The 24,112-nt window shown below is 50.5% G+C and overlaps 3 protein-coding genes across 5 annotated transcripts; 2 read left to right on the forward strand and 1 right to left on the reverse strand.

Annotated features, from left to right (window-relative positions):
* Window positions 1–3,264: 3,264 nt before the first annotated feature.
* On the forward strand, window positions 3,265–5,950 carry RPL27 (ribosomal protein L27). 3 transcript variants are annotated; one of them, XM_024553554.3, is made up of 5 exons: window positions 3,265–3,336; window positions 3,581–3,663; window positions 4,587–4,756; window positions 5,642–5,752; window positions 5,864–5,950. In XM_024553554.3, the coding sequence occupies exons 2-5, from the start codon at window positions 3,583–3,585 to the stop codon at window positions 5,910–5,912; spliced, it is 411 nt and encodes a 136-aa protein (XP_024409322.1). In that variant the 5' UTR covers window positions 3,265–3,336; window positions 3,581–3,582; the 3' UTR covers window positions 5,913–5,950. The 3 variants fall into 3 exon arrangements, with proteins under 3 accessions (XP_024409322.1, XP_024409321.1, XP_053766587.1); XM_024553553.3 differs by lacking the exon at window positions 3,265–3,336 and adding an exon at window positions 3,372–3,500; XM_053910612.2 differs by lacking the exon at window positions 3,265–3,336 and adding an exon at window positions 3,390–3,413.
* Window positions 5,951–7,749: 1,799 nt separating this feature from the next.
* IFI35 (interferon induced protein 35) lies at window positions 7,750–16,868 on the forward strand. The gene is made up of 7 exons (XM_045189974.3): window positions 7,750–7,916; window positions 15,039–15,155; window positions 15,538–15,685; window positions 15,758–15,864; window positions 15,967–16,153; window positions 16,249–16,355; window positions 16,544–16,868. The coding sequence occupies exons 1-7, from the start codon at window positions 7,896–7,898 to the stop codon at window positions 16,736–16,738; spliced, it is 882 nt and encodes a 293-aa protein (XP_045045909.2). The 5' UTR covers window positions 7,750–7,895; the 3' UTR covers window positions 16,739–16,868.
* A 162-nt stretch (window positions 16,869–17,030) lies between these two features.
* On the reverse strand, window positions 17,031–24,029 carry VAT1 (vesicle amine transport 1). The gene is made up of 6 exons (XM_053910897.1): window positions 23,556–24,029; window positions 20,580–20,787; window positions 20,009–20,179; window positions 19,825–19,914; window positions 18,774–19,015; window positions 17,031–18,600 (listed from the first exon to the last, which is right to left on the reverse strand). The coding sequence occupies exons 1-6, from the start codon at window positions 23,961–23,963 to the stop codon at window positions 18,517–18,519; spliced, it is 1,203 nt and encodes a 400-aa protein (XP_053766872.1). The 5' UTR covers window positions 23,964–24,029; the 3' UTR covers window positions 17,031–18,516.
* Between the last annotated feature and the right edge of the window lie 83 nt (window positions 24,030–24,112).

Here is a 24,112-nt window from a genome sequence, read left to right on the forward strand (position 1 = left end):
TGAGTAAATTCACTAAAAAGTGCCCTTTATCATCCCGTCTCACCCAGGCCTGCACTTCCATGCCCACGGCAGATGTCACCACATGCCACTTTTGGAATTGGCACTTTTAAACCCATTTGTCTGGATATCAGTTAGGGTGGGTAATAACTGGTATAGCCATATGGCATAGCCCTGTATCACCCCAATATTCTTTTTCTAATCCTCAAAAATTAATGAATATTAAGGCTTTGTGCTAGTACTATGCAGAGGATTTTCTTTTGTGCCACCCTATGTAATTCTTACTACTTGTAAGGCAGGACCTTGTCTCAATTTTATAGCTGAGGAAGGAGAGCTGCAGAAAGGTTGAATACTTTGTCCAGGTCTGCGTGATGAAAGAGCTGGGATTTGAGTTCGAGGTGCCTGAGTCCACGTCCTACAGTCTTCATATGCTATCATGTCACCTCATTGAATCCTGTTGCTTCTAGATCTTTTGCTTCTCTCTCTCCTTGTCCACTCCCTCACTCTGCCATCTCTTCAGGGAGGAGAAGATATTTTCCATGTACCTGCCAGAAATGTCAGCTGCCGAAGAACTAGGCTGCAGGGACATGGGCAGACAGTCGTTGCTCCGCCACGTTCTGCATGAAGCAAAGATGTGTGGACACGGACAATCCCACCAGCATCCCAGCAGACGCCTGCTGGTCACCGATACCATCTGTGTTATAACAGGACAGAGCTCTGCTTGGGGTGAGGCAGACAGGACAAGGGAGGAGAGGAGGAACAGTCAGCCCAGTCTAAGGATCTGCAAGTGTAGGATGAAAAAGCCATGGGCGTGTATCCAGTGAAAGTGCAGGGTCCGTTGTAAAGATTTCTAAGGTGCTCTGCATTTATTCATTATTGAGTGCCTACCCACTGCCTGGGCCAGGCGAGAAGCTGAGGAAAGAGATGAGAAAACCATATTCCCTGCTTTCAAGAAACACACACCTAGCTAAGGAGATACCAAGCCCAATGGAGGCTTGGGGGTCTTGTTAACACACAAATTGCTGGGTCCCATCGCCAGGGTATTTTATTCAGTAGCTCTGGAATGGGACCTGAGAATTCGCATTTCTAATAAGTTCCCAGGTTTTGTTGATGCTACTAATCTGGGGACCACACTTTGAGAACCACTGATCCAAACCAACTAAGACATGTTCTATAATAAAGATAAGCATAGATTAGATTGCTGAGGGAACACAGAAAAGGATGAGATTAATTCTGCTGGGAGAATTCTTAAATGGTCTTGAAGGGTGTATAGGATTTTGCCTGGCTACATAACAGTAAAGGAGAATAAAGATACATGCAACAGCCTGAGTAAAGATCCCAGGGCTCAGAAGAGCTTGGATTTTTGAGTAGCTGAGCTGGATGAAACCCAAGGGGGAGCTGTATGTAGGAGTCAGGATCTTACGCTAAAGGAAAGGTAGAAAGGAAAGGAGTGAGTGTTCAACTTTCATACAAAGAGCCAACAAAGTACTTCAGGCAGATAAGTGGTGGACTTTAGAGCTGTGTTTAGAGAAGTTTCTCAAAAATAAGACATACACCTCATATGGCTCCACTCCAGACCTGAACTGGAATCTTTGGGTTAGAGATGCATCTTTAATAAGCACCCCAAGCAATTCTGACCCACATAAAAGTTTGCGGAGGGACTGGAGAAGAAAAAGAATTGAGGCTGGATCAGTTAGGGAGCAGGTGGAAAAGGACAGAAAAAAAGACTTAAAAGACAAGGCAAAATTCACAGGGTTTAGTTACTGATTTGATGGGGAGAGTGTTTGTGAGAAGAATCTAGACAATAAGATTTCAGGGTTTGGTTTGTATTTTCCAAGGGAGCAACAGCAAGAGGCAGAAGCAGATGAGAAGGCCAGGAGAACACCATGGCAGTAGAAATGGACAGGGTAGTGTATTATAGTGGGAAGGGCCCTGGGTTGGGAATGGGGAGACCTTGCTCTGTGTGACCAACTCTGTGACTTTGCTGCTGTAGAGCTGTCATCTTTGAGAGGACACAGTAGATGACCTCTGAGGTCCCTTTAAACTCTGAAATGTAAGATTCCAAATTAAAGTAGAAAATATTTTAACTGAATGCAGAAATATAAGTACCTAATTAGGGTCATAAACCATTGCAACGGTGTTCTGAGAGCTGCAGGGGAAAATTGGTCCCAGAAATATCTCAAGAAGAGAATTGATTGAACTGATTGGTCCCACATCTTGCCCAAGACCAGTCGTACAGATTTTTCAATGTTGAGATGAGCGAAAACTCTAAGATGGTTTCTTTTTCTTTTGCACTCAGAAGACACCTAAAGAACCATCTAAACACACTTGCAGTAAGTAGTGGAAATTCCGTTTGAGAGCCAAATAGACCCGAGTTCAATCCTAGATTTGACTCTATTGATTAGGCTCAACCTCAGAAAGATAAATTATCCTTTCTGAATCTGTTTCCTCATGTCTAAACGGGAAGAAAATACCCAAGATGCAGAGCTGTGGGAATTAAATAGGCTGTTGACTTAACTAGCAGAGACAGGGTGCTCAGTATAGTGACGGGGTAAACAGTATTGGCTCAGAAGGACTGCGTGAGTGTGTGTCCCAGCTCCATCACTTCCCAGCTGTGGACTTTGGGCAAATTAATTTCTCTAGGCCACAGTTTCTTCAGCTGTAGCATGGAGATAAGAGTACCCATCTCCTAGAGTTCTGTGAGGATCAAATGAAATAACATACGTAAATAGACTAACTCGACTTAACACAGGGTAAGCAGCTGCTATCACCATCATCGTCCTTCTCCGCTGCTTATTCTCGCCTGGAATGTCTAAACATCACGACACTGAATGTTGGGAACAACACCCTTGTTTGATTGATGTTCGTCTCTCCTTCCTTAGGCCTAACAACAGGTCACAAGGTGGGCACTAAAAAATGTCCCATTTGGTTCCCTGACTTTTCCAAAGCGAGAAAGGAAATTTCAAACTGTGTCCCCTCCTAGCGCCAGAGAAAAGAACTACAACCAAGGGGACCGCGGAGCCACGGAATCAAAAGCCTGCGAGCTTACTAGCCTTCCTTGCTCCTGCATCCGTACGCGACAGACGGCACTCGGCACTCGTTGGCTCTTTTCTACTGGTGGATCTGCTGATAAAGTTTGATTTGAATAAATAAGAGGCCAGTACCTGCTTTCCCCACAAAAGCTTCTTCCGCCAGCAACCCAGAGTGTGAGCTCCGCGCAATAGGCGGGTCGAGACTTAAAGTGACAGTACCGGAAGTGAGATCACATCCCCCTGGGGTGAAAGGTTAGCGGAAGTGTGGTTCTTTCCTTTCTGCTCTAGTTCCTAGTGGCTGCTGTCGGTGAGTGGAGAGTAGGGGAGGGTCTTCCAATCCACCGCCATCCGCGGCCTGGGGGTCGAGTTGTGGGACGATACCGAGTATCGTCCGTTCCTCGGTCTCTGGCGGCTTCGTAGCGGATCCTGTCCTGTGAGCAGGGCCTGCGGGAGCCTGGGCCAAGGACGGCAGTAAGCGCAGCCTGAAGCCCCGGCCCCGCACGCAGCCTGCGCTTGCGAATTTCTGAGCGGCCCCGTGTTCCTCTCTGCAGGCATGGGCAAATTTATGAAACCCGGGAAGGTGGTGCTGGTCCTGGCTGGACGCTACTCTGGACGCAAAGCGGTCATCGTGAAGGTACCAGCCGCGCAAGCCTGTATGCCCGTTTCCCAGGAATCGGGCCGGTTTTGGAGGGCGGCAAGCTTGGAATGCAAGAGCTAGTTTAGGACATGAACCCTTGAGCATTGCGGGTAGAGGTGGGGATGAAGAGAGCTTTTGGAAGAGGAAAATGGAGAATAAAAACAAACGAGCTCAATGCGTCCTCTACCCAAGAGACTCGAAATAGTAATTATGGCCTGCGTTTACTGAACGCGTGTTTGGTGCCTGGCGCACTGACTGACAGGTGTCTTCGGGTTAGTTCCTTCCATAGGGGATTCGTTTGGAGAGGTTCACTAATTCACCTGAGGTCAAATAGGGCCATAGCCCTGCGGCTGGGATTTGGGAAAAAGAGGAGAAATTGTTTCCCCCCAAAGGGGTCCTTGAGCATGTTTTGCCTGTCACTGTGTGCCTTCTGCCTACATCTTTCATTCTCCTGAAATGTCCCTAGACTCTGACTGCGTGCAGTACTGGTTCCAGATGTTTGGGGGATGCTGACACTAGTGGTTCCTCTGCCCCCACCTGCTTGAGGCCGGTCTCTGGACCCAGACGGCCAGTTTGGGGACCCCGCCTCCACCCCTTCCCAGCAGTGCCGTCGTGGGGGAACTTAAGGGTTGTAGAGACCTAAGAAGCAGTGCTTGCACGGAGCAAGCACTCCATAAATGTTAACTATTGTTTTAAATCTTCCTCCCAGGAGCCTTTCCAGGTTCTCCCTGGTGGGCATGAATACCGCCCTCACCCCTACTACTTGTTCAGTGTCTGCTTTGTGTGGTTTTCCTCTGTAAGATAGTGGGTCTCAGAGGCTTGGGAGTGGGGGTGGCCTTTCCATACGTGCCGGGCATACAGCTAACACAGGGCCTAGGTAGGCACTGAACTGATAACAAATGTCATTCTTGCTCATTCAGAACATTGACGATGGCACGTCAGACCGCCCCTACAGCCATGCTCTGGTGGCTGGAATTGACCGCTATCCCCGCAAAGTGACAGCTGCCATGGGCAAGAAGAAAATCGCCAAGAGGTCTAAGATCAAGTCTTTTGTGAAAGTTTATAACTACAATCACCTCATGCCCACAAGGTGAGCGTTTCATAGGTGGGAATAAAAGTGACTATTTGTTTACCCCCCTCTCTGCCTTGCTGAGCAAGGAGACAACCTTGCAACCATCCAGTGTGGGGGAAATTCTAGCTCTTGAGTAAAGATACGTTTCCGTTGTTTCCATCCACAGTACACTCAGGCATAGGACCTGGCCTGCCCTCCTCCTCCGCTGTTCCGTTCTCACGGGATAGTTACTGTTGGCTTTCATACAGGGTGAACAGGTGAAAGCAAGTCTCCCTCCCTTTCACTGACTGCTGTGTCTTTGGCTCCTGGCCTTTCACAGTTCTGTGCAGCCCATGCTCTATCCTGATACAAGGGTTATAGAGGAATACAAGGTTTGGAAGAGTCCTGAACGATAATCACCAAAACCCTGCAGCCTGTGCCCCAAAGTCAGCTACTGGGACTTCGTGTTGACTCGGTTTGCTGGCATGAGAGAGCAGAGCAGGTTCTTGGGTGCCAGAAAGCTGGGCGGTGGAGGCAGCCAGCTCCGGGCTCCTACTTTGTCGTGATAGGACGGACCCTGCAGAGGCAGAACTTGACCAGGACTGAGTGCGGTGGCTCCAAACAGAGAGCTAGCCATCCACTGCGGTCAAAGTAAAATTCTGTTAAAGTGACGGTTCTTAAGTGGAAAATGAGTAGTTGGGAAAATTGAGAATGAAACGAGAAGTTTCTCAGTGGCCTAAACTTATGTCAGTGAGTGTTAACATTGGACATTTCCCAAGGCTGTCATCAGGACTTTGGGACAGCTTTTCCTTACTGCTCCTATAGAGTCAGATCCTGGCACCGCAGTGTCCCAGGAGGACTTGGGTGACTCTGAAGTCCCTGGTAGCATATGAGCCGATCCTACCTCCCCACCATTGTCTCCAGATACTCTGTGGACATCCCCTTGGACAAAACTGTTGTCAACAAGGACATCTTCAGAGACCCTGCTCTGAAACGCAAGGCTCGACGGGAGGCCAAGGTCAAGTTTGAAGAGAGGTAAGTTAGGGTTTGGTGGTGGGTGTTGGGGTGTGGTGTCACTAATTCCCGTGAAGGGGATTTTGTGTCTCTTTATTCCTCTGCTCATTGGTGACCTTTTTTCCCCTCTAGGTACAAGACCGGCAAGAACAAATGGTTCTTCCAGAAGCTGCGGTTTTGAGATCTTTTTTGTTTCAGTCATTAAAAATCCAAAAGATATCCCTGTGTCTGCCTGTTGCATGTGTTACTAATCTAGGAAAGGAGAACAGTCATAAGATGAAACACTAGTGGGTGAAGGGCTCTGGGCAAACACGAAAACAAAAGCCAAATCTGCCTGTGGGGTTACCAGCCTGAGCACTAACCTGTCTCACGAAGGGTGAAGTGGGATCTACTGAACTGCTTCCCAGAAGGGCTCCTGCTCACATTTTTAGGTGCAGAGTTTTTCGACATCCCTGGCCTCAGCTCATACCTAGAGAACCTGAGCCCCCCACCACCATAACCAGTTGTGACAACCAAAGCCCCTCTGAGCAGGTGGGCACAGGCCACCCTGGATTGAAAACAAACCTGAGGTTCTCAAACCTTGGCACTGGCGGTTTGGCAAACCGGAGTCCCTCCCTGCGATTTAGATTTAGTTGGAGAATCTCCAGCTAGTTCTATGGTAATGCTGGTTCTCCAATGAGGACCACATGGAGGGGAGTGGAGACCCAGAGCAGCCGTTGCTAGTGGGACTAGGGAGAGGTCCCCTAACAGCCTGGCTAGCAGAGACTGGTGAGGCTAGAGAAGTATGGTTCAAGGGGCGCAGGATGCTTGGGACCCTGTTCTATAGATGAAATAGACTCTCCAACTGAGATGGTTCTGAGTCACCAGAAGAAACTAGGAACCAGGGGCCTCTTTGCCCAGCCTGAGGCTCTTGGCACACTTCTACCTGGGGTGGGGAACCGTGAGGAAAGAGGCTCAATAAGTTAACTCTTGGTGTAAAAACCCTGGACTAGGTGAAAATACTAGGAAACATCGCTGTTTCTGTACTTTCATTCTGGCTCCTCGCCTTTAACTATTGGGCATCTCTTACTGAGACTCCTGTTAGCTTGTCTACCCAGTCACAAATGGAAAGGAATTTAAACTCTCCTTTGACTAAAAGTTCAAATTCTTGCACCGGCTGGTGTGGCTCAGTGGATTGAATGCAGGTCTGCAAACCAAAAGGTCACCAGTTCAATTCCCGGTCAGGGCACATGCCTGGGGTGTGAGCCAGGGACCCAGTTGGAGGTGGGGTATGTGTATCTCACACATCGATGTTTCTCTCCCTCTCTCCCTTCCCATCTCCAAAAAAAAAAAAAAAAAAAGGTCTCACTCTGCCTCAAAGCGCAAGTTCAAGTGTCCAACCAGGTTTGGGTACATGCTTCACTTTCTATAATGTGACATTGGGTAAGTTTATATACTAATGTGCTTGAGAAGTTTAGAATCTCATCTGTAAAATCAGTAAAGTAGAACTAAGAGGGATTGTTTTAAAGATTGAGTTTAGGCTTTGGGGCCATGTGAGAGGCAACCACACACTGCCATTTCTCTCCCTCTCTTCCCCTCTATAAATAAAGTTTTTTTTTTTAATTTTAAAAATAAATAAAGATTGAGTTTAATTCATGCAAAGCAGAACCAGTACTGGGCACAAAACAGCTCTCAACAAATTAGGTATGGCAGCTTTGTAAAGTTGATGGAGATTTGTTCTGGTTGCATTTGTCATTCAATTGTTTTATCAATGTCTGCATGTGCCTGGCGTGATTCTGGGCTGTAGGGAAATATCTATTAACAAAGTAGACAAAATTCTGCCAATGGCCTTCTGCTGGGATCAACAGGGTATGAATGGTTGATGGGGTCCAGAATTCAGTTTGCATTTCGTAAGGTAGTTTCCCCTGAAGCCTCATAGCTGAGCAAAGTCGACCTAGAGACCAGAAGGGCTCCTCCTAGGGGTGGGGAAAAACCAGCTGGGGGCGTGTGAACACAAAAGGGCAGGGATTTATCTGAAATGAAAGTGGAAGCAAAGAGCCTGCAGGCAGAGCCATTTGAAGTGCATCTCAGAGGGTAGACTCGGCTGGAGACTTCAGTCTGGTGGATTCTGCCACTTTGTTTCCAGCTCTGAAGACGCCGCTCCGGCCAACCAGATCCTAGGCCCATGTCAGTGACTGAAGATGATGTAAGTGAGTAGGACAATGTTGGGGGTCAGGAGAAGCAGAGGAGCATTCCTCTTGGCAGAGCTGGGTGGCCAGGCCTCTCCCCGTCCACCTGCTAGAGCTGCTGAAAGTCTAGGGAGAAACTTGGCTGGGTTTTCCTCTCCCCTGTGGAGTTAGCCCCCAACCCATTGCTTCAAAGACAATTCTATAACCTGTACTTCAGGAGCTGATGAATTCCTTGTGTGAATTCATTTGCTGGAGAGAGAATTCATAGTTTTCATTAGATACTTAAAGAGTACTATGACCTATATTTTTAAGAATCGTAGGCCCTGGCTAGGTAGCTCAGTTGGTTAGAACATTAACCCAATATGCCAGGGTTTTGGGTTCGATCCCCATTTGGGGCACATACAAGAGGCAACCAATGAATGCACAGGTGGGTGGAGCAACAAATGGATGTTTCTCTATGTGGGATCAATAAACTTTTTAAAAATCTTGTTTAGAAAAGACAAAATGATAAATCAATGAATGCATACATAAGTGCAACAACAAATTGACATTTCTTTCTAAAAATCAAAAAAAATAAAAGAATTGCTCTAATGACAATTCTAAACATTTAAGAAATGCTCACATTCTTACTTCCTGAGGTCTTCCCCAACAAATTCTGCCCCTCCTTATGCTTGCATCTCAACCTTGGGCCCTCTTCCAGCTCAGGGGAAGAAGTGTACCTCCTCTGAGAACTAACCTCCCCCTGCCTGTTATGCCACCATTTCCTGGCCTGTGAACGCCCCGACTCATGCCAGACTCAGCTCTGGGAGGACTGGTCCCTGGTCTAGCCTGTTCACCTCGATCCCCAGTGTCTAGCACGGTTCCAGGCATGCAGTAGACACTCAATAAACAGCTGTTGGGTGACTGAATCTCATCCCCTCTCCAGTTTCATCAGTCTTTCCTTCCCTGATAGCACCCTGTTACACAAATGCCAATCTCTCACTTGGAAATTTTTCATTTGCCCTTTAAATGTAATATGAAAGACCACAGGCTCTAGAGCCAGCCTGCCTGGTTCCAAATCCTGCTTCCTGCAATTGTGTGGCCCTAGACAAATTATTATTCACTCTAAAGCTGTCATCTAAGCCCCATTTCCTTATCTATAGGATGAGAATTATAGCCCGGGCCAGGTGACTCAGTTGGTTGGAACATCATCTCATACATCAAAAAGTGGGTGGCTTGATTCCCGGTAAGGGCACATACATAGGTTGCGGGTTTGACCCCTGGCTGGGGTGCGAATGGGAGACAACCAATCAATGTTTCTCTCTCTCTCTCTCTCTCTCTCTCAAATCAATAAACATCCTCAGTTGAGGATTTAAAAAAATGTTTAAAAAATTAGAGTTATAGCAAAGCTTCCTCATAAGAATACTAACTGAAGAATTAAAGTAGATAATCCATAAATACAGTAAATACACTGCTTAGCACATACTAAGCACTAAACTCATGTTCATTACTGTTACTATTATCACCAACCACCCTTTTCAGAACTCAGTTCCCCAGGACTGTCTTTTTTTTTTTTAAGATTTAATTTATTTAATTTTAGAAAGAGGGGAAAATATTTATTTTTAGAGAGAAGGGAGGGAGAAGGAGAGGAGAGAAACATCGATCAGTTGCCTCTCCCACACCCCCAACTGGGGACCTGGCCAGCAACCCAGGCATGTGCCCTGACTGGGAATCAAACTGGTGACTTTTTGGTTCACAGATCAGCACTCAATCCACTGAGCCACACCAGCCAGGGCTGAATTAAAACTTTTTAAATTAACAGACTAGGCGTCCTACTTTATATACAGTTTAATATTTTGCTCTTTTGTCTGTTTGTGAGCATTTTTCCATGTTGCTAAATGTTCTTCACTAATGTCTTTTCATTGCTACATAATATTTTATATTTATTTGGCTATTCCTCTGTGGTTGGACATGTTCTCTTTTTTCGTTGTAAACAAAGCTACAATAACAAGAATTCTTGTGCATGAACTTCCGACTATTTCCTTATGATAAGCAGAGTTTGTTTTTTTCCCTCAATCTCCATGGTCTTTTTTTCATTCTTCATCTTAGCCGGCCTGTTAGCAGCACTTGGCTCAGCTGCTAGCTCCTCCTCCTCCTCCTTGAAATCTCTCTTCATTCTTCACTCCTCTCCTCTCCCTGTGTTTCACTAGCAACTCCTCCGCATTCTTCTTGGCTGGTTCTTCCTAGTTCCCCTGACTGTTGGTGTTGGGTGCCCCAGAAATCAGCCCTTGGACCTTTTTTCTGTCTATACCCACCCCCGTGTTGCTCTCATTTAGTTTTATGACTTTAAATCTCTCTGCATAGATAATTCCCAAATGTATATTCCCAGCCTAAACCTCTTCCCTGAATGCTAGATTGGTAGAAGCAACTGCCACTATGTGTCTTGACTGAGATGTTGAATAGGCACTTCATACTTAACATGTGCAAAATAACCCCCTAACTTTCTACCCCAAACTTCTTTGACCCACAGTCTCTCCCATCTCAGCAAATGGCTTTTCTTCCCTCCAGTTTCCAAAAAAAGCTCAGATCCAAAAGCTTAAGAGTCATCCCAGACTCCTCTCTCTTCCACACCCTGTTTCCGACCTATCAGCAATTACAATCTAGCTTGACTTTTTTTTTTTTTTTCATTTTTATAGACTCTTGACTACTCCTCACCACCTCTACTGCTACCACCTAGTCACTAACAGCGCTCACCTGGACGCTGCAGCAGCCTCCTAACTGATCTCCCTGATTGGGCCAATTCCCCACAGCAGTCTGTTCATGTCACAGCCAAGGAATCCTGCTAACACTTAAGCTTGCCTATGGCTTCCCACCTCACGTCGAGTAAAACGCCTTGCATGATCTCGCCCCGTTCCCTCTGTGACTTCACTTCCAACCCCTCCTCTCCCTCACTCCCTCAGTTCCAGCCACATTGCCCTCCTTGCTATCCCCCAAATACACCTAACGAACTCCCCCCTCAGGGCCTTTGCACTTGCTGTTCCCTCTGCATGGAACTCCCCCCACATTTACGCATGGCTTGCTCCTCCTTCTCCTTCAAGTATATGCTGAGCTCAGTGAGGCCTATTCTTATCACCCCATTTAAAACTGTCCTACAACATTCTCCGTCCTCCCTTCCCTGCTTTGTTTTTATCCATAACACTTATCACTGACATAATACACATTTTACTTATTTATTCTGCTTATTGTCTGGCTCATCCCCTAGAATGTAAACTCCACAAGGAAGTTTCATCTGTTTTACTCACTTCCGTGGCCCCAGAGCCTAGAACAGGGTCTGGCAAATGGTGGGTGTTAACTGTTGAGTGAGTGAGTGAGCGAGCAAGCACGTGAGCGGTGAGCAAGTGGCCTCCGGGTAGCCCTCTCCTCTCAGCTCGCTTTCGTCCCTCTTCCTCCTTTGTGTCTGACCCTTCCCAGGCCTGTCCCTGATGCTGCTCATCTCTGACCATGTCTCCTGTTTCTTCTCTGCATTCTCTCCTGACCCATGAGCATGGTGCCTTGAAGAGTACATTTTTAAGGCTCTTCCCTCAGGGAGCTCTTCCATCCTCTTGGCTTTGACCATCAGCACATGCTGTTCTAACCCAGAGTCCTACCCACCCAGCCTTGTCCCTGACCTATGTCTTCAGGAGCCTTGGGTTTGACTAACTTTGGCCCGTTAGTTAACCTTGATGCATCTCAGATTCTTCACCCATGAAACGGAGTTTATTAAAATAGAAAACACGTGACATAGCACTTATGCGCCAGGCACCACTTCCAAACGAAATTAAATACAGGTGGAAATGGCTATTCTATCCATTTTACAGATGAGGAAACTAAGGCACAGAGAGTTAAAAAAAAAAAAAACTTGCAGTAGTAACGGGAACTGATGTAAACCCCGGGGGATTGGCCCCAGTTTGTGCTCTTAACCGTCATGCTGCTTCCTAACACTCTCCCGATGACAGATAGCATGAGATTTTACCTGATGCGGTGGTGAGGGTCTAAACTCAGCAAGTAAGGCAGAAGAATGAATGTATGTAGTCCAAAGTAACCTTACATCATGGACTTAACCCACAAGCATCCAGAATCTACAGTCTCTCAATGAGCTCAATGTAGAGTGGACGGCAGTTGGTCTCGGCTGAGCTTCACGTGGACAGTGGCTTGCTTTCAGAGACCATGTTATCTTGTTGTGTGAATCAATAGCCTGCATAGTTGAATTCAAGTGACTACAATTGGCCTGTGTTGTCCTTAAGAGGGTCCTGGAAGAGACAAGTATCAGTTGGGAGTTGGAGACGGGAGACAGTTTTGTGATATTTAAATGGCGTGGTGCCCAACTCTGCCCGGCACTTAGCAGGCCTGGCTCTCTTTCTGTGCCCGCTGCTGGGTCAATGTCACTAAACCAAACTCTGGGGCACCTGGGTCTGCCGCCTGGCATCGTCTCTCCCGGTCATTCCTTTCTGTCTCCTTCATGCAAACACCCACAGAGTCTGGGGGCTTTTCCTCATGAAACATACTCACCCACAAGTGCTCCTTTGTGCCTCCCGCGGGAGCCCCAGGTCAGTTCCTGTCAGGTCAGTGGAAACTGGAGATGGGGAGCCTGCGCTTGCTTCCCTCACTCCACGGCTCCCGCCCCAGCTCACCCTGCCACCACTGCCAGGGTCTTGTTTCCACACCACATCCGGCACCTCACTCCCCCTTTCGGAAACCTCCACTATTCCCCGTTTCCTGCTGGCGTCACATCTAAACTCTCCTGATTGAATTTTTCTGTAAAATACTCTATCTATGAAGCTACTACTTATTTTTATTAAGCTATTTATTAAATAGCATTGCTAATTACCAGATGTCCAATTATGTATCATTAGATCAAGATTTAAAGCAGGCCCTGACCTGTGTGGCTCATTGGGCTGGGCATCATCCCACGAACTGAAAGGTCGCCGGTTTGATTCCCAGTCAGGGCACATGTCTGGGTTTCAGGCCAGGTCCCCAGCTGGGGGCGTGCAAGACCCGATCAGTGGTTCTTTTGCACATCAGTGTTTCTCTCCCTCTCTTTCTTCCTCCCTTCCCTTCTCTCTGAAAGTAAATAAACAACATATTTTAAAAAAGAAAGATTTGAAGCAGAAGTAAAAAGAGGTTGGACTGTGAACTGAATCCAGCTCACTGATATAGTTTATTTTTCATATGTTTTTTAAATATTGAGCCATATTTTTCAAGCAAAAATCCAGATTTCTGGTTTTCCTTACAAATGAGAAGGGACACTGGGACCTCATTCCCGTGTGGAAAATCTCAGTTAGAGCTAAGAAGAGGTTGCCACTTTAGCAGGGACGTGCTCTCCCAGTTTGTCAGAGTCCCCACCACTCCCTGTCACGCTATCCTGGCTCCCTCGACTCACTGATGTCATCTAACTGGCCCTTAAAGGTATTGCGTTTACAACCCCTTGTTTACAGAGATGTAAAGAATGAAGTACATTTCTCACTAGTCATAAACCAGCATTATTCAAGCCCCATTTTCCTCTGCTTAAAACAGAGTGAACTCACTGGATGTCTTCAATGCCCTCTGTTATATGCTTCCATCCTATTATGTATTCACTTCGTTCATTCATTCAACACACATTTACTGAATGCTTGTTTTGTGCCAGGGACTCTGCGGAGCACTGGAGATATAGAGAGGACCAGGACAGAGGCCCGTCTCCCTAAGTGAGTTCACGCGTAGACTCTGGGCTGACCTTATTTATCAGGCTTCCCAACCACGGGGCGAACTCTGCCAGCTAAGGTCTGCTCCAACCCGCAAACAAAGGTGCAATTATCCACCTCCTTGGTGTCGTGCCCCTGCCGGTGTTGTCCGCGCTCGCTTTGTCGTGCGCTCTCTCTCTCTGTACCTGCCCCAAATCACACCCATCCTGAAAGGCTGCTTGGAACAGTGGAAAGGGTGGCAGTCAAGGGACAAGCGGGGAGGTGTGGGGCAAATTACTCCCCAACTCTGGGTTTGATTTCTTCATTGTAGAGAAAGAATTTGCAGTGAGGAGTCAAGACGGCCTAGGACTGAATTACTCCCTGCACGTCACTTAACCTCTCTGAGCTTCGGTTTCCTCGTCTGTAAAATAAGGATAAGAGGGTGTATATCTTTTAGGGTTGTTGGAAGAACTGAGTGATATAATCCGTATAAATGGCTTAGCACAGGTGCGCTCCCCCTCGGGAGCACGCATGCACCTTTCTGCCCCTCTGGTCTTTCCCCCGCGGGGCGCTACCTTTGCCTTTCTCTCTCCTGAGCTCCAACGGCCTTTCTTCAGCCTCTGCAGCTTGTTTCCCAAGTCTACGCCGCCCAGCTGGCTCAATTCTACTACATCTGTAACTTTCTAAATAAACTTTCTCTTATAATTTGAAAAAAAAAGATTTTATTTATTTTTAGAGAGAGGGGGAGGGAGAGAGAAAGAAAGAGAAACACCCACGCCCCCAACGGGGGACCTAGCTTGCAACCCAGGCATATGCCCTGATCAGGAATGAACCCACAACCTTTTGGTTCACAGGTCAGCACTCAATCCACTGAGCCACACCAGCCAGGGCCGAAAAAAATTTTGTTTGATTAAAAAAAAAATGGTTTAGCCCAATGCCTGACATGTTAGTGCTTAATACATGTTAGCTAATAGTATTATGACATTTTGCAATTCTAAGCACTCACTCCTCCTGGAGGCCTCCCGAGCTGAGTTAACCCCTTTGTGACCGTCCCTCCTCCAAGCTCCTGCTGTCCTCCACAATCAGTTGTGTGACTGCGCACAGTCTTGGGCAGCTTTGTACAGGCCTGAGGGCTAGGCCCTTGTCTTCCACTGCCCTGTGTCAGTCAGTACCCAGGACCTCACAGCAGGAGCTCCATCAGTGTTTGTTCAACTCTAGGTCTCAATAATAAACCAGCCATGGCTGCTACAACGGCTCCTGCCCTTCAGAGAGTGGCTGAGACCACCCAGTTCTGAGTAGAGGGGGGCCAGGATCAGCTCAGGGCCCAAAGGGGTTGGGTTGTTCTTGGGCTGAGCATCAACTCTGATCCTGGAGAATCCAGAATAGGAACCCCCGTCCCTGGGCTCATTCATTGTCTGGGAAGGCCAGTGGATATTTGGTCGTTCCCCTCTGCTCTAATAGGCAGCCTACGGAGGGAGTCTATTCCACACCGTTCAGAAGGAGCAGACCAGACTAAAGATGAAGCTGCAGCAGCTGCAGAAGCTGAAAGAGGAGCTCAGGAACTCCCCCCAAGACAAGGTAAGCTTGGAGAAGGGGGTGTAGCCTGGTAGAAAAAGCTGGAAAGTTCTTAGTTTCATTCATGGCTCTGCCACTTCTTGCTGTGTGACCTTGAGTATGTTACTTGAAGTCTCTGAATCTGTTTCTTCATCTGTAAAGTGGAGCTACCTCCCTCACAGCCTTGTGCAAGGACAAACTAAGATCTTACATGTAAAGCGCCAGAACAGGCTTGACCTGTTTTCATCCACTCATTTATCCAGCTCTTCCCTTGTACCCAATAAATGTATTCACCCCTTGTACTCAGTACCAATCACATGGAACTGGGAACACTTTCTTCCTCAGAGGGAGCGGGGAACTCTCCCACCCTTGAAGGCTGCATCAGCCTCCCCTCCCCCATCTCCAGGTCCCATTCCCAATGCCTGAAGTCCCCCTGGTGTTCCGAGGACACACTCAGCAGGGCAGGGAAATGCCCAGGTCTTTGATTTCCAACCTGAAGATCTGCTACCCTCTGCCTGGAGGCTCTGCTCTGGTCACCTTCGATGACCCCAGTGGTGAGCTCTCTGGGAAGCTTTGGGAGGGAGGCGGGGAGGCTTCTCAGTACTGATCCTGCTCCTTCCACCCAGTGGCCAAGCAGGTGCTACAACTAAAGGAGCATAAGATCCACCTAGAAGAGTGCCGGCTGCGGGTGCAGGTCCAGCCTTTGGAGCTGCCCATGGTGACGACCATCCAGGTGATAGAACGGCAGAGTCCTGGGACATGCAGCAGGTGATGTGCACCTGGGCACTGAGGAGTAGGGGTGTGCCTGGGACCATTCCTATTTGTCTGCTTCTAGGTGTCCAGCCAGATGAGTAGCCAGAGAGTGCTGGTCAGTGGGTTTCCTCCTGGACTCAAGCTCAGCGAGGAGGAGCTGCTGGACAAGCTGGAGATCTTCTTCGGCAAGACCAGGAATGGGGGTGGAGACGTGGAAACTCGGGAACTGCTGCATGGCGGCGTCATGCTGGGCTTTGCTAAGGATGAAGGTAAGGGCCCTACCAGGGAGATTACAGCAGATGCATCAGGCCCTGGAGGGAGAAAGCCCTTGATGCTAAAGGTCTACCCCTTCCTGTCCCTGCAGTGGCCCAGAACCTGTGCCGGATTGGCCAGTTCACAGTGCCACTGGGTGGGCAGCAGCTCCCTCTGAAAGTCTCTCCCTATGTGAGTGGAGAGATTCAGAAGGCAGAGGTAAGTAGGAAGGTGGAGATTGGGCCATGCAACCTACCTGCCTGCCAGAAGCTTGCCCAGAGAATATGAGCCCCCAAACCCTGCTGACCTACCAACTGCCAGCCTCTCCAGGCCTCCTGCCCCTCCCATCTCTGTCCCTGGCCCCTGACCCTCATGAGTCCTTGCCCATCTCCCAACTCCTTTCCCAGGTCAGGTCCCAGCCAGTGCCCCAGGCAGTGCTGGTACTCAACATTCCCGACATCCTGGAAGGCCCGGAGCTGCATGACATCCTGGAGATCCACTTCCAGAAGCCCACCCGTGGGGGAGGGGAGGTGGAGGCCCTGACAGTTGTGCCCCCGGGGGAGCGAAGACTGGTGCTCTTCACCGCTGTGGAGTCGGGCTAGGAGCCTGCCCTTCTCAGACTGGGCTGGAGCCAGGGGCCCGCAGATGAGAGATCGTGCCAGTCAATGGCGGGCAGGAACTCCGAGTTGCGAAATGCAGCCCCAGAACAATAAAAGTGTCTGTGTGGCATGATCTTCTTCCTCATTTTATTTCATGAAAGGAAACTTGATTTGGGCATGGAAGGAGGCAGGGGTGGGGGTGGCGGGAGGGCAGAAACCCTACCTCTCCACCATTAGCACTGGTCTTTCACCAGCTCACCTTCCCCTCCACTCTTAAAAGGCAGCATCCAAGAACCAGGGTTTGGCTTTTTATTGACACAAACACAAAAGGCAGCTTCGGTAACGGGGTGGGGTACACAGAAGCAGAAGTCGCACTTCACACCACGTAGGCCTCACTTAGACAATGAAGAGGCTAAGCCCTCCCCACCACCTCCCATTGGCAATGGCTGGGGCAATAACCCTTCTTAATTCCAGCTTAGAGAGCAGAGGGAGTGACACCCCTACCCGAGAAAGTCCCCGCTTTGGTTCCAGAGGCCCAGGTCCTATCCCTGCCTCCCCCACAGTTTTACTCCCCTGCTCCATCTCCCCACCCATGTAAACAAAGTTTGGGACTGAGTTGGAAAAGGTGCCTCCCTGCTCGAGAAGGCAGGGGACAGGGAGCCTCCCATGACCGAATGGGGATGTGCTTTCATTTTTACTTTGGTCCCAGAACAAGAAATAGCATTGCCTCCCAGGGCTCTGGCTGTAAATGCCACACTTATCTGCAAGGCTGAGAAAACTTCCCCACCTCTTTCTCCTCAACTACTGATAAGAGAAATGACAGCCTCAGAGACAGACAGGACATGATGGCACAAAACCCAGGAGGCGAAGGGCTGCCCCCCTCCCCGCCCCCACCCCCGACCCTGGCACACACACAGATTTTTGGCAGTGTCGTGGGACTGGGCAGCAGCAAAACCCCAGCTCCACCAGAACAAGGAAGGCACTGGGGAGTACCGGGGTGGAGAAGGAGGTGTGAGACAGAGACCCCCCCTACATACACAAGCGCAGGTTTTCCATTGCTAAGGCACTGAGAACAAATCCAGAGAACTCAGTGAAGGCGGGGGCTCTGTGTCCCTCCCTGGGGGAACAGGTGTGACTCCTGCCCCTGTTGTAAGAGGCAACCTTGGTTAAGAGTGGCAGAAAACCTGGAGGTGGAAGAAGCCCAATTGTGCTTAAGAAGTTGGGGACAAGAGGATGAGGCCACGCAATGAGGCAAGGGGGTTCACAGGTGGGCACTAGTTGGCCTGGGGTTGAAGGGACACCAGGGCGAAACAGGGACATGCTGGACTCACACAGATTGGCCCCATATCCTGAGCTGACATTTCAATTCTTTGGGGAGGCAGTGGGGCAGGGGCAGGAGGGGAGATGAGGCGGAGGCGGAAGCACGCAGAACAGAACGGGAAGGGATTGGCTAGCCTTGGCACGAAAGCAGCACAACAGGCCCGGGGAAAGGGTGGGGGCAGGAAGCAGCCGGTCTCCCTCTGACCCTCCCTGTCCCCTTGGCAGGGCCCAGACATCCAAGTGGTCACTTCCCACCCTCTTCAGAGGGCAGGAAGGAGGGAGGGGGCAGCCTTGGCTACAGAGAAAGAATAGGGCAGGGGAGAGGTCATCACCACGGAGACCTTGGGGAGAGAGAGAGCAGGGCATTATGACAGAAGACGAAATTCAGAGGGTCTGGCGGTCCATGTAAATGGCTTCCCAGCTTCTCTCTTCCCGGGTCCCAAGCGTCTCCCAGCCCCGCCCTAGTTCTCTTTCTCTGGCCCAGGTACCAAGAGGACTTTGCCCACATTCTTCTTCTCCTGCATCTGCTTCATGGCATCCGCCACCTGAAGAAGACAAGACCCTGTTCCCAGTGCCATCCAGCACCGCCGCCCCCCTGCCGAGAGCCAGCCTAAAGGAGGAGACTCTCTTCCTCCCAGGACCCCTACCCCTGGAACCCCAGCCTCCCAGAGTCCTGCCCAGGCCCTCTCAGCACAGCCACCACAGCCACGACACTCACCTTTTCGAAGGGCCACACGGAGTCAATGTGGGGTTTGATGTGGCCCTGATTGTACAGAGCCAGGAGGCGGGCCACCACACTGCCAACCAGCTCCATCTCGCCATCCAGGTAGCCCAGGTGGAAGCCACACACCGCCCGGTTGGCTGGCAGCAGCTGCAGAGCTGTCACGCTGAACTGATTCCACCATGTGCGAGCCAGGGCCATCAGGTTCCGCTTGGGGCCCGTCAGCAGGTTGGCCATTCCTGAGAGACAAGGAGACGCGGCCTGTGAATCCGGGTGCCAGGCACATCCCTGCGTGTCTGGATCCATGTTCATCTGCCCTGGGGGGGCCCCCTACAACCATCCACACCAGTGCCGGGGAGTGCCAGGGTAATCCCTCCCCTGCAGGCTACCGGGCCCAAAAAGACTCCAGCGAACTCGAAAATGGTCCTAATCTTTACTTATTTATTTTTATGTATATTAAAGTTATTTTAAATTTTATTTTTCAATTACGGTTTACATTCGATATTATTTTGTATTCGTTTCAGATGTATGAAACTCATTTTTTAAATGGAAATGCAGCTTGCCCAAGAAGCCCAGGAGGGTAAGACAGAGGAAGGCAGACTGGTTGATTTCGCATAGGGAATAATCCCCAAACAGGAGCCCAGAAAGAACACAGAATTTACTATGATTCGCATGCCAGGCTGTGAAGGAAAATGACAGTAGCGGCGCCCAGGAGGCAGCGATCTGAATGCTATGTCCAGGCTGCCACCAACCCCCCTTTTTTAAAAAAGATTTTATTTATTTATTTTAGAGAGGGGAGGGAAGGGAGAGAAACATCAATGTGTGATTGCCTCTGGTGAGCCCCCTACCGGGGACCTGGCTCACAACCCAGCTGTGTGACCTAGCGTGGGAATTGAACCTGCAACCCTTTGGTTCACAGGCTGGCAATCAATCCACTGAGCCACACCACCCAGGGCCAGGCTGCCCCTTTTTCATTCACAAGCCCTCTGCCCCTATAGCCCGCCCTGCTTCCCCTAACTCCCTCTTTCCATCCCTGCCACTGACTCACCGTAGGTGATCAATTTGCCCATGGGTCTGAGGAGGTTGTAGCCCTTGGCAGTATCTGACCCACCCAGAGGGTCCATGACAATGTCCACACCTGTCATGGAATAAGGGGGTCCAGGAACAGCATTAGAGTCCCGCAATCTGGAAACCCCCTCTCTGGCCTATGCCCCCCCCTGCGCTGACCCCACCTTTGGGGGAGATCTTCTTGATCTCATCTACGTAGTCAGCTGTGTGGTAGTCAATGGGGTGTGTGACCCCATTCTCCTTCAGCGCCTCGTGCTTGCTGGCCGAGGCCGTTCCGAACACCGTCACATTCTCCACCGTCCGGCACAGCTGCAGGGCAGCCATACCCACACCCCCTGCGAGGAGACATTTCATAAGGAGGGGCTATAGAATCCCCCAGCCACCACTCTCCATGCTTGCCTCTCAAGAACGGAGCCCGTCACCCTCATTTTGCCTGCGTTCATTTCGAGACTTTCTGCCCTCTTCTTATGTCCAATTTCTATGGTTGAGAATTGGGGGAAGGGTGGCTGACTAGGAAGGGGTGCTGGGTGAGGGCATGTTGCTATGGATAGCACACCAGGCTGGACCTGGTGCCTGAATGTTGCCACGGCAACAATCCTGCAGAGGCCTTGGCGCCCTAGGCCAAGGCAGCTAGTGTTACCATGACAACAGTCCAGACATGCTGCAGAGAAGGGGCCCAGAAGGCGGAAATCCGGGAGGGGTAAGGAGTGGGGAGAAAGGGAAGGGGCCTGTTACCTGCAGCCATGTGTACCAAGACGCTGTGGCCAGGCCGCAGGTTGCCAAAATCAAAGAGGACCATGTATGCTGTGATGTAATTGACCAGCAAGGCAGCAGCTTCCTCAAAGGTCATGGCCTCGGGCATCAGGAAGGTCTGGGCCGAGGGAACAGTCACCTCCTCCTGCCACATGCCCGACCGGATCAACACCATCACCCGGTCCCCTACCTTGAAGAATGGAAGAGGGACGTGATTCATTCACCCGCTGGCAGTTTACGATTTTCTGTTAAGTACAAGGCCCTCTTCCTAGGAATGAAGTAGCAGCAGAAGCAGCAGCGGTAGTTGTGCTAATAATAATAACAACAATGTCATCAAAAACAATTATAACTTACCTTTACTGAGTGCTTACCAAGGTCCAGGCCCTATTGTAAGTGCTTCACAGGTAAACTCTCACACCAGCTCTTTGAGGCAGACCCTATCTTTACCTCCAGCCTACAGATCTTAGACTTCACTATTGTGTAAGGTCCCTGATGTGAGAAGCTTACAGTTAGGGCAGCGTGAAGTATTGTTAAAGAGATCAAACTTTTCTGTTTAAAAAAAAAAAAAAAAAAAAAAAAGGCTCCATTGTTTACTGGTGATGTGACTTTGGGCAAATAAACAATTACTTAACCTTTCTGAGCCCCAGTTTTCCTATCTGTAAAATAGGGTAGGTGTGAGGGTTAAATGGCAAAAAAAACCTTTAGTGATTTTTTTTTTTGCCAAATGTGGGCCACATAGTAGACACTTAGTAGTGTTAGCTAATAACAATAACAATAATGACAGGGACAGTAGCTAGGAGGGGAGGTCACCCATCCAGTAACTGAAGGAAGAGGGAGAATGTGGTCAGGGGCATATCGCAGCACAGGTAAAGGTGTCTGAGGAGTTAGGGCTGGGTGTGGTCACCTCAGGAGAAGTGTCTGAGTCAGCACTGGGGGCCCTCAAGATACTTTCACCCAGAGGTGGGGGGAGGGACAAGGAGAGCCACATAGCCCCTCCCACCAGGAAAAGGTATTTTCCTCACTCTTAGCCACCTGCAGGAGAGCCTCCTTTCAGGAAGGAAAGGGAGCAAAGGAAACGGAGCCCTTGTCTGGGCATTCTCAGGGGAAAGGAAGGCCTCTCCTCACTCTCTGAAGAGCGTGGAGAGGGAGGTATGGGTGCTGTTCTGAGACAACCCAGGTCTGTCTTAGTCCCTGCCAGGAATGATGGGAATTCTGTATATTAATGAGGCTTGGGATCCACAGGGAAGGAGAACGGGACTCCCACACACACCCTTTCTCATGTCCTCAAGGCCCCACATTCCATTAATGAGGAGGATTGAGGGCAGGCTGGGATCTTTCCCTGTAAGCACTGATCTGCGAAGAGGCCTGGGGAATGGAAGCATTCCATCCCAGGACTCAGGGCTAACAGATTCCGCAATCACCCCAGAGGACTGGAAAAAGTGCAGTGGTTAGTTTGTGTGGTAGGCAGTCAAAGATCTGGCCCAGAACTAGGCTCCCCACTTACCCAGACTGAAAGTCCACCCCTCAGCCCATCACAGAGCAGGGTCAGCCCTGGTATCAGGAGGCAGGGAGGGCTCTCCCCACAGAACTCAGCCTCTTACGATCAGATTCTTGCCCTGGACAGGATATCCTGTATTTACCAAGTGGAAAGTGTGGGGAGGGGAGATTAGGTAGGTGGCCTTCAGCAGTAGCATGACCTATGATTCCCCCCCACTAGAAAAAAAAAAAAAATCCTTAGCACCTTCTCAAGAGTGGATTATTTAGAAATCTGTGGAAAGGGTGGGGCCACAGCTGAATGCAGGGAGAAGCCCTTTAAAGAAGAGAGGTCTGCATGGACAATAAATCCAAAAGTTCCGGCTCTGGGATCCAGGACTGGCATGTCCGGCAAGAAAAAGGCTGCATCCGAGAGAGGCCTCTCTTGCAGGGCCCTAAACAAATGACGTGCAAAGGCTCACCCCAGATCTCTGAATAAGTTGGTCATTTGGAACTCTCAGGTGTCCAGGGTTGTAGCCAAGATTAAAGATAAACGAAAAGGAGAAACAGACCGGCAGAGCTGGGCCAACCTGCTGCCGGTGCCACACCTCCCACCCCAGTCCAAATGGGCACCGCCGGGGTTTCTGAGGGTCCTCCACAAGGAAGGTGGAGGCAGGTACTGCCCGACGGACCATTTCCCCAGGGCAGCCATGGGGGTCGTGACTTGATGGCTGAGTCACCGGAGAGGAAGAGATTGCAATTACGGGAGACAGAGTCCAAAACAAAGATCCAGAGACCCACTCTCAACTCTGTCCCTCTACCTCACCCAGCCACCACCAAAATCAGACTGGCAGCCTAGGACCAGTGGACCGGTGGCGGCAGGCTCCCTCTCTTCCATGATGGGAGTGCCTCATTTTCTTGGCCCCGCTCTGGGAGGGGCCGCCTCACACACCCACAGACCACGGGGCTGCATGTGACTAGGGCTCTGGCACAGCCACGTGCCCCCGCCCAACTCCGACTACACAGCTCTTCCAGCTCCCTTGAGGAACGAGGCACCAACCGTCCTTTAGGGTCACAGACCACAATTACCCGGGGAGAGTTTGGTGGGCAGGAGTACAGGTGTCGTTTTGGGGGGATTGTGTGTGTGGAGCGGGGGGTGGTGGAAGGCCATTGCGCGCATGCGCGTGGGCGCCTTATTGTTTTTCCCCCACACACCCACCACCACCACTGCCGCTTCTGGGCGGTGGCCACAATTGAAAATGGTTGGGAAGGGGACGATAACTCCGTCTCTACCCACCCACCAGCAAATACAGATTGAGTTCTCCACTAGCCTCAGAACCCAGGCTCCTTTCCTACTACGCCTTCCATGCCCGTCTACCCGGGTCCGTGCCAGTTTCCTCTGCCCTGCCACACCCCCGGCGCCCGCCCACTTCTGCCGCACTACCCAGTGGCCCGCGCAGTCCTGCTTCGGGCTGGTCCGCTCACCTTACGGTCATCGACTCCCTCGCCCACCGCGATCACGACTCCTGCACCCTCCATGCCCGGGGTAAGGGGCAGCGGCGGCAGCCGGTCGTACAGCCCCTGCCGGGCCATTAGGTCTGCGAAGTTGAGCCCACAGGCCCGGACGCGCAGCGTCAGTTGGCCGGGGCCGGGGGCCGGGGGCGCGGCCGGCCGGCTCTGCAGCTTCACCTTGTCATAGCCGCCAAAGCCGGTGAGCACCAGGCAGCGCAGCTGCGGCTGCGAAGGGGCTGCGGCCCCCTCCGAGGCCGTAGGTGGCTGGGCGTCGCAAGCTGCTTCGGCATCCGGGGGCTGGGAAGAGGCGTCTTCCGCGGCCCCTGCCTCGGCCGCCGCCACGGCAGTGGCCACCTCGACTACCTCTCTCTCCGCGGACATGGCTGAGACTCCCGACGTGCGCTCACAGCTGGACGCAGGGTGCACAGCTGGGGAGGGCAGGGCGCGCGTTGGGAGGAGCTGCGGCTGCGGACTCCAAGCCGTAGGGGCGGGGTGCCGGCCCGGGGGCGGGGCCTCGCGCGTCCCCTTAA

The sequence above is a fragment of the Desmodus rotundus genome, chromosome 9 (assembly GCF_022682495.2).
Source record: "Desmodus rotundus isolate HL8 chromosome 9, HLdesRot8A.1, whole genome shotgun sequence".
NCBI classification, from domain to species: domain Eukaryota; kingdom Metazoa; phylum Chordata; class Mammalia; order Chiroptera; family Phyllostomidae; genus Desmodus; species Desmodus rotundus.

What these genes read in the sequence shown, in the direction of transcription:
- IFI35 (XM_045189974.3), top strand. Translation starts at nt 7,896, where the DNA reads ATGTCAGTGACTGAAGATGAT. An exon ending in TGTCAGTGACTGAAGATGAT is followed by an intron (nt 7,917 to 15,038) that starts GTAAGTGAGTAG and finishes CTGCTCTAATAG; the next exon opens with GCAGCCTACGGAGGGAGTCT. An exon ending in GAGAGATTCAGAAGGCAGAG is followed by an intron (nt 16,356 to 16,543) that starts GTAAGTAGGAAG and finishes CTCCTTTCCCAG; the next exon opens with GTCAGGTCCCAGCCAGTGCC.
- RPL27 (XM_024553554.3), top strand. Translation starts at nt 3,583, where the DNA reads ATGGGCAAATTTATGAAACCCGGGAAGGTGGTGCTGGTCCTGGCTGGA. An exon ending in AATCACCTCATGCCCACAAG is followed by an intron (nt 4,757 to 5,641) that starts GTGAGCGTTTCA and finishes CATTGTCTCCAG; the next exon opens with ATACTCTGTGGACATCCCCT. An exon ending in AAGGTCAAGTTTGAAGAGAG is followed by an intron (nt 5,753 to 5,863) that starts GTAAGTTAGGGT and finishes TTTCCCCTCTAG; the next exon opens with GTACAAGACCGGCAAGAACA.
- VAT1 (XM_053910897.1), bottom strand. Translation starts at nt 23,963, where the DNA reads ATGTCCGCGGAGAGAGAGGTAGTCGAGGTGGCCACTGCCGTGGCGGCG. An exon ending in CAAGAAGATCTCCCCCAAAG is followed by an intron (nt 19,915 to 20,008) that starts GTGGGGTCAGCG and finishes ATTCCATGACAG; the next exon opens with GTGTGGACATTGTCATGGAC. An exon ending in CCGTGTGGCCCTTCGAAAAG is followed by an intron (nt 18,601 to 18,773) that starts GTGAGTGTCGTG and finishes TGTCTTCTTCAG; the next exon opens with GTGGCGGATGCCATGAAGCA.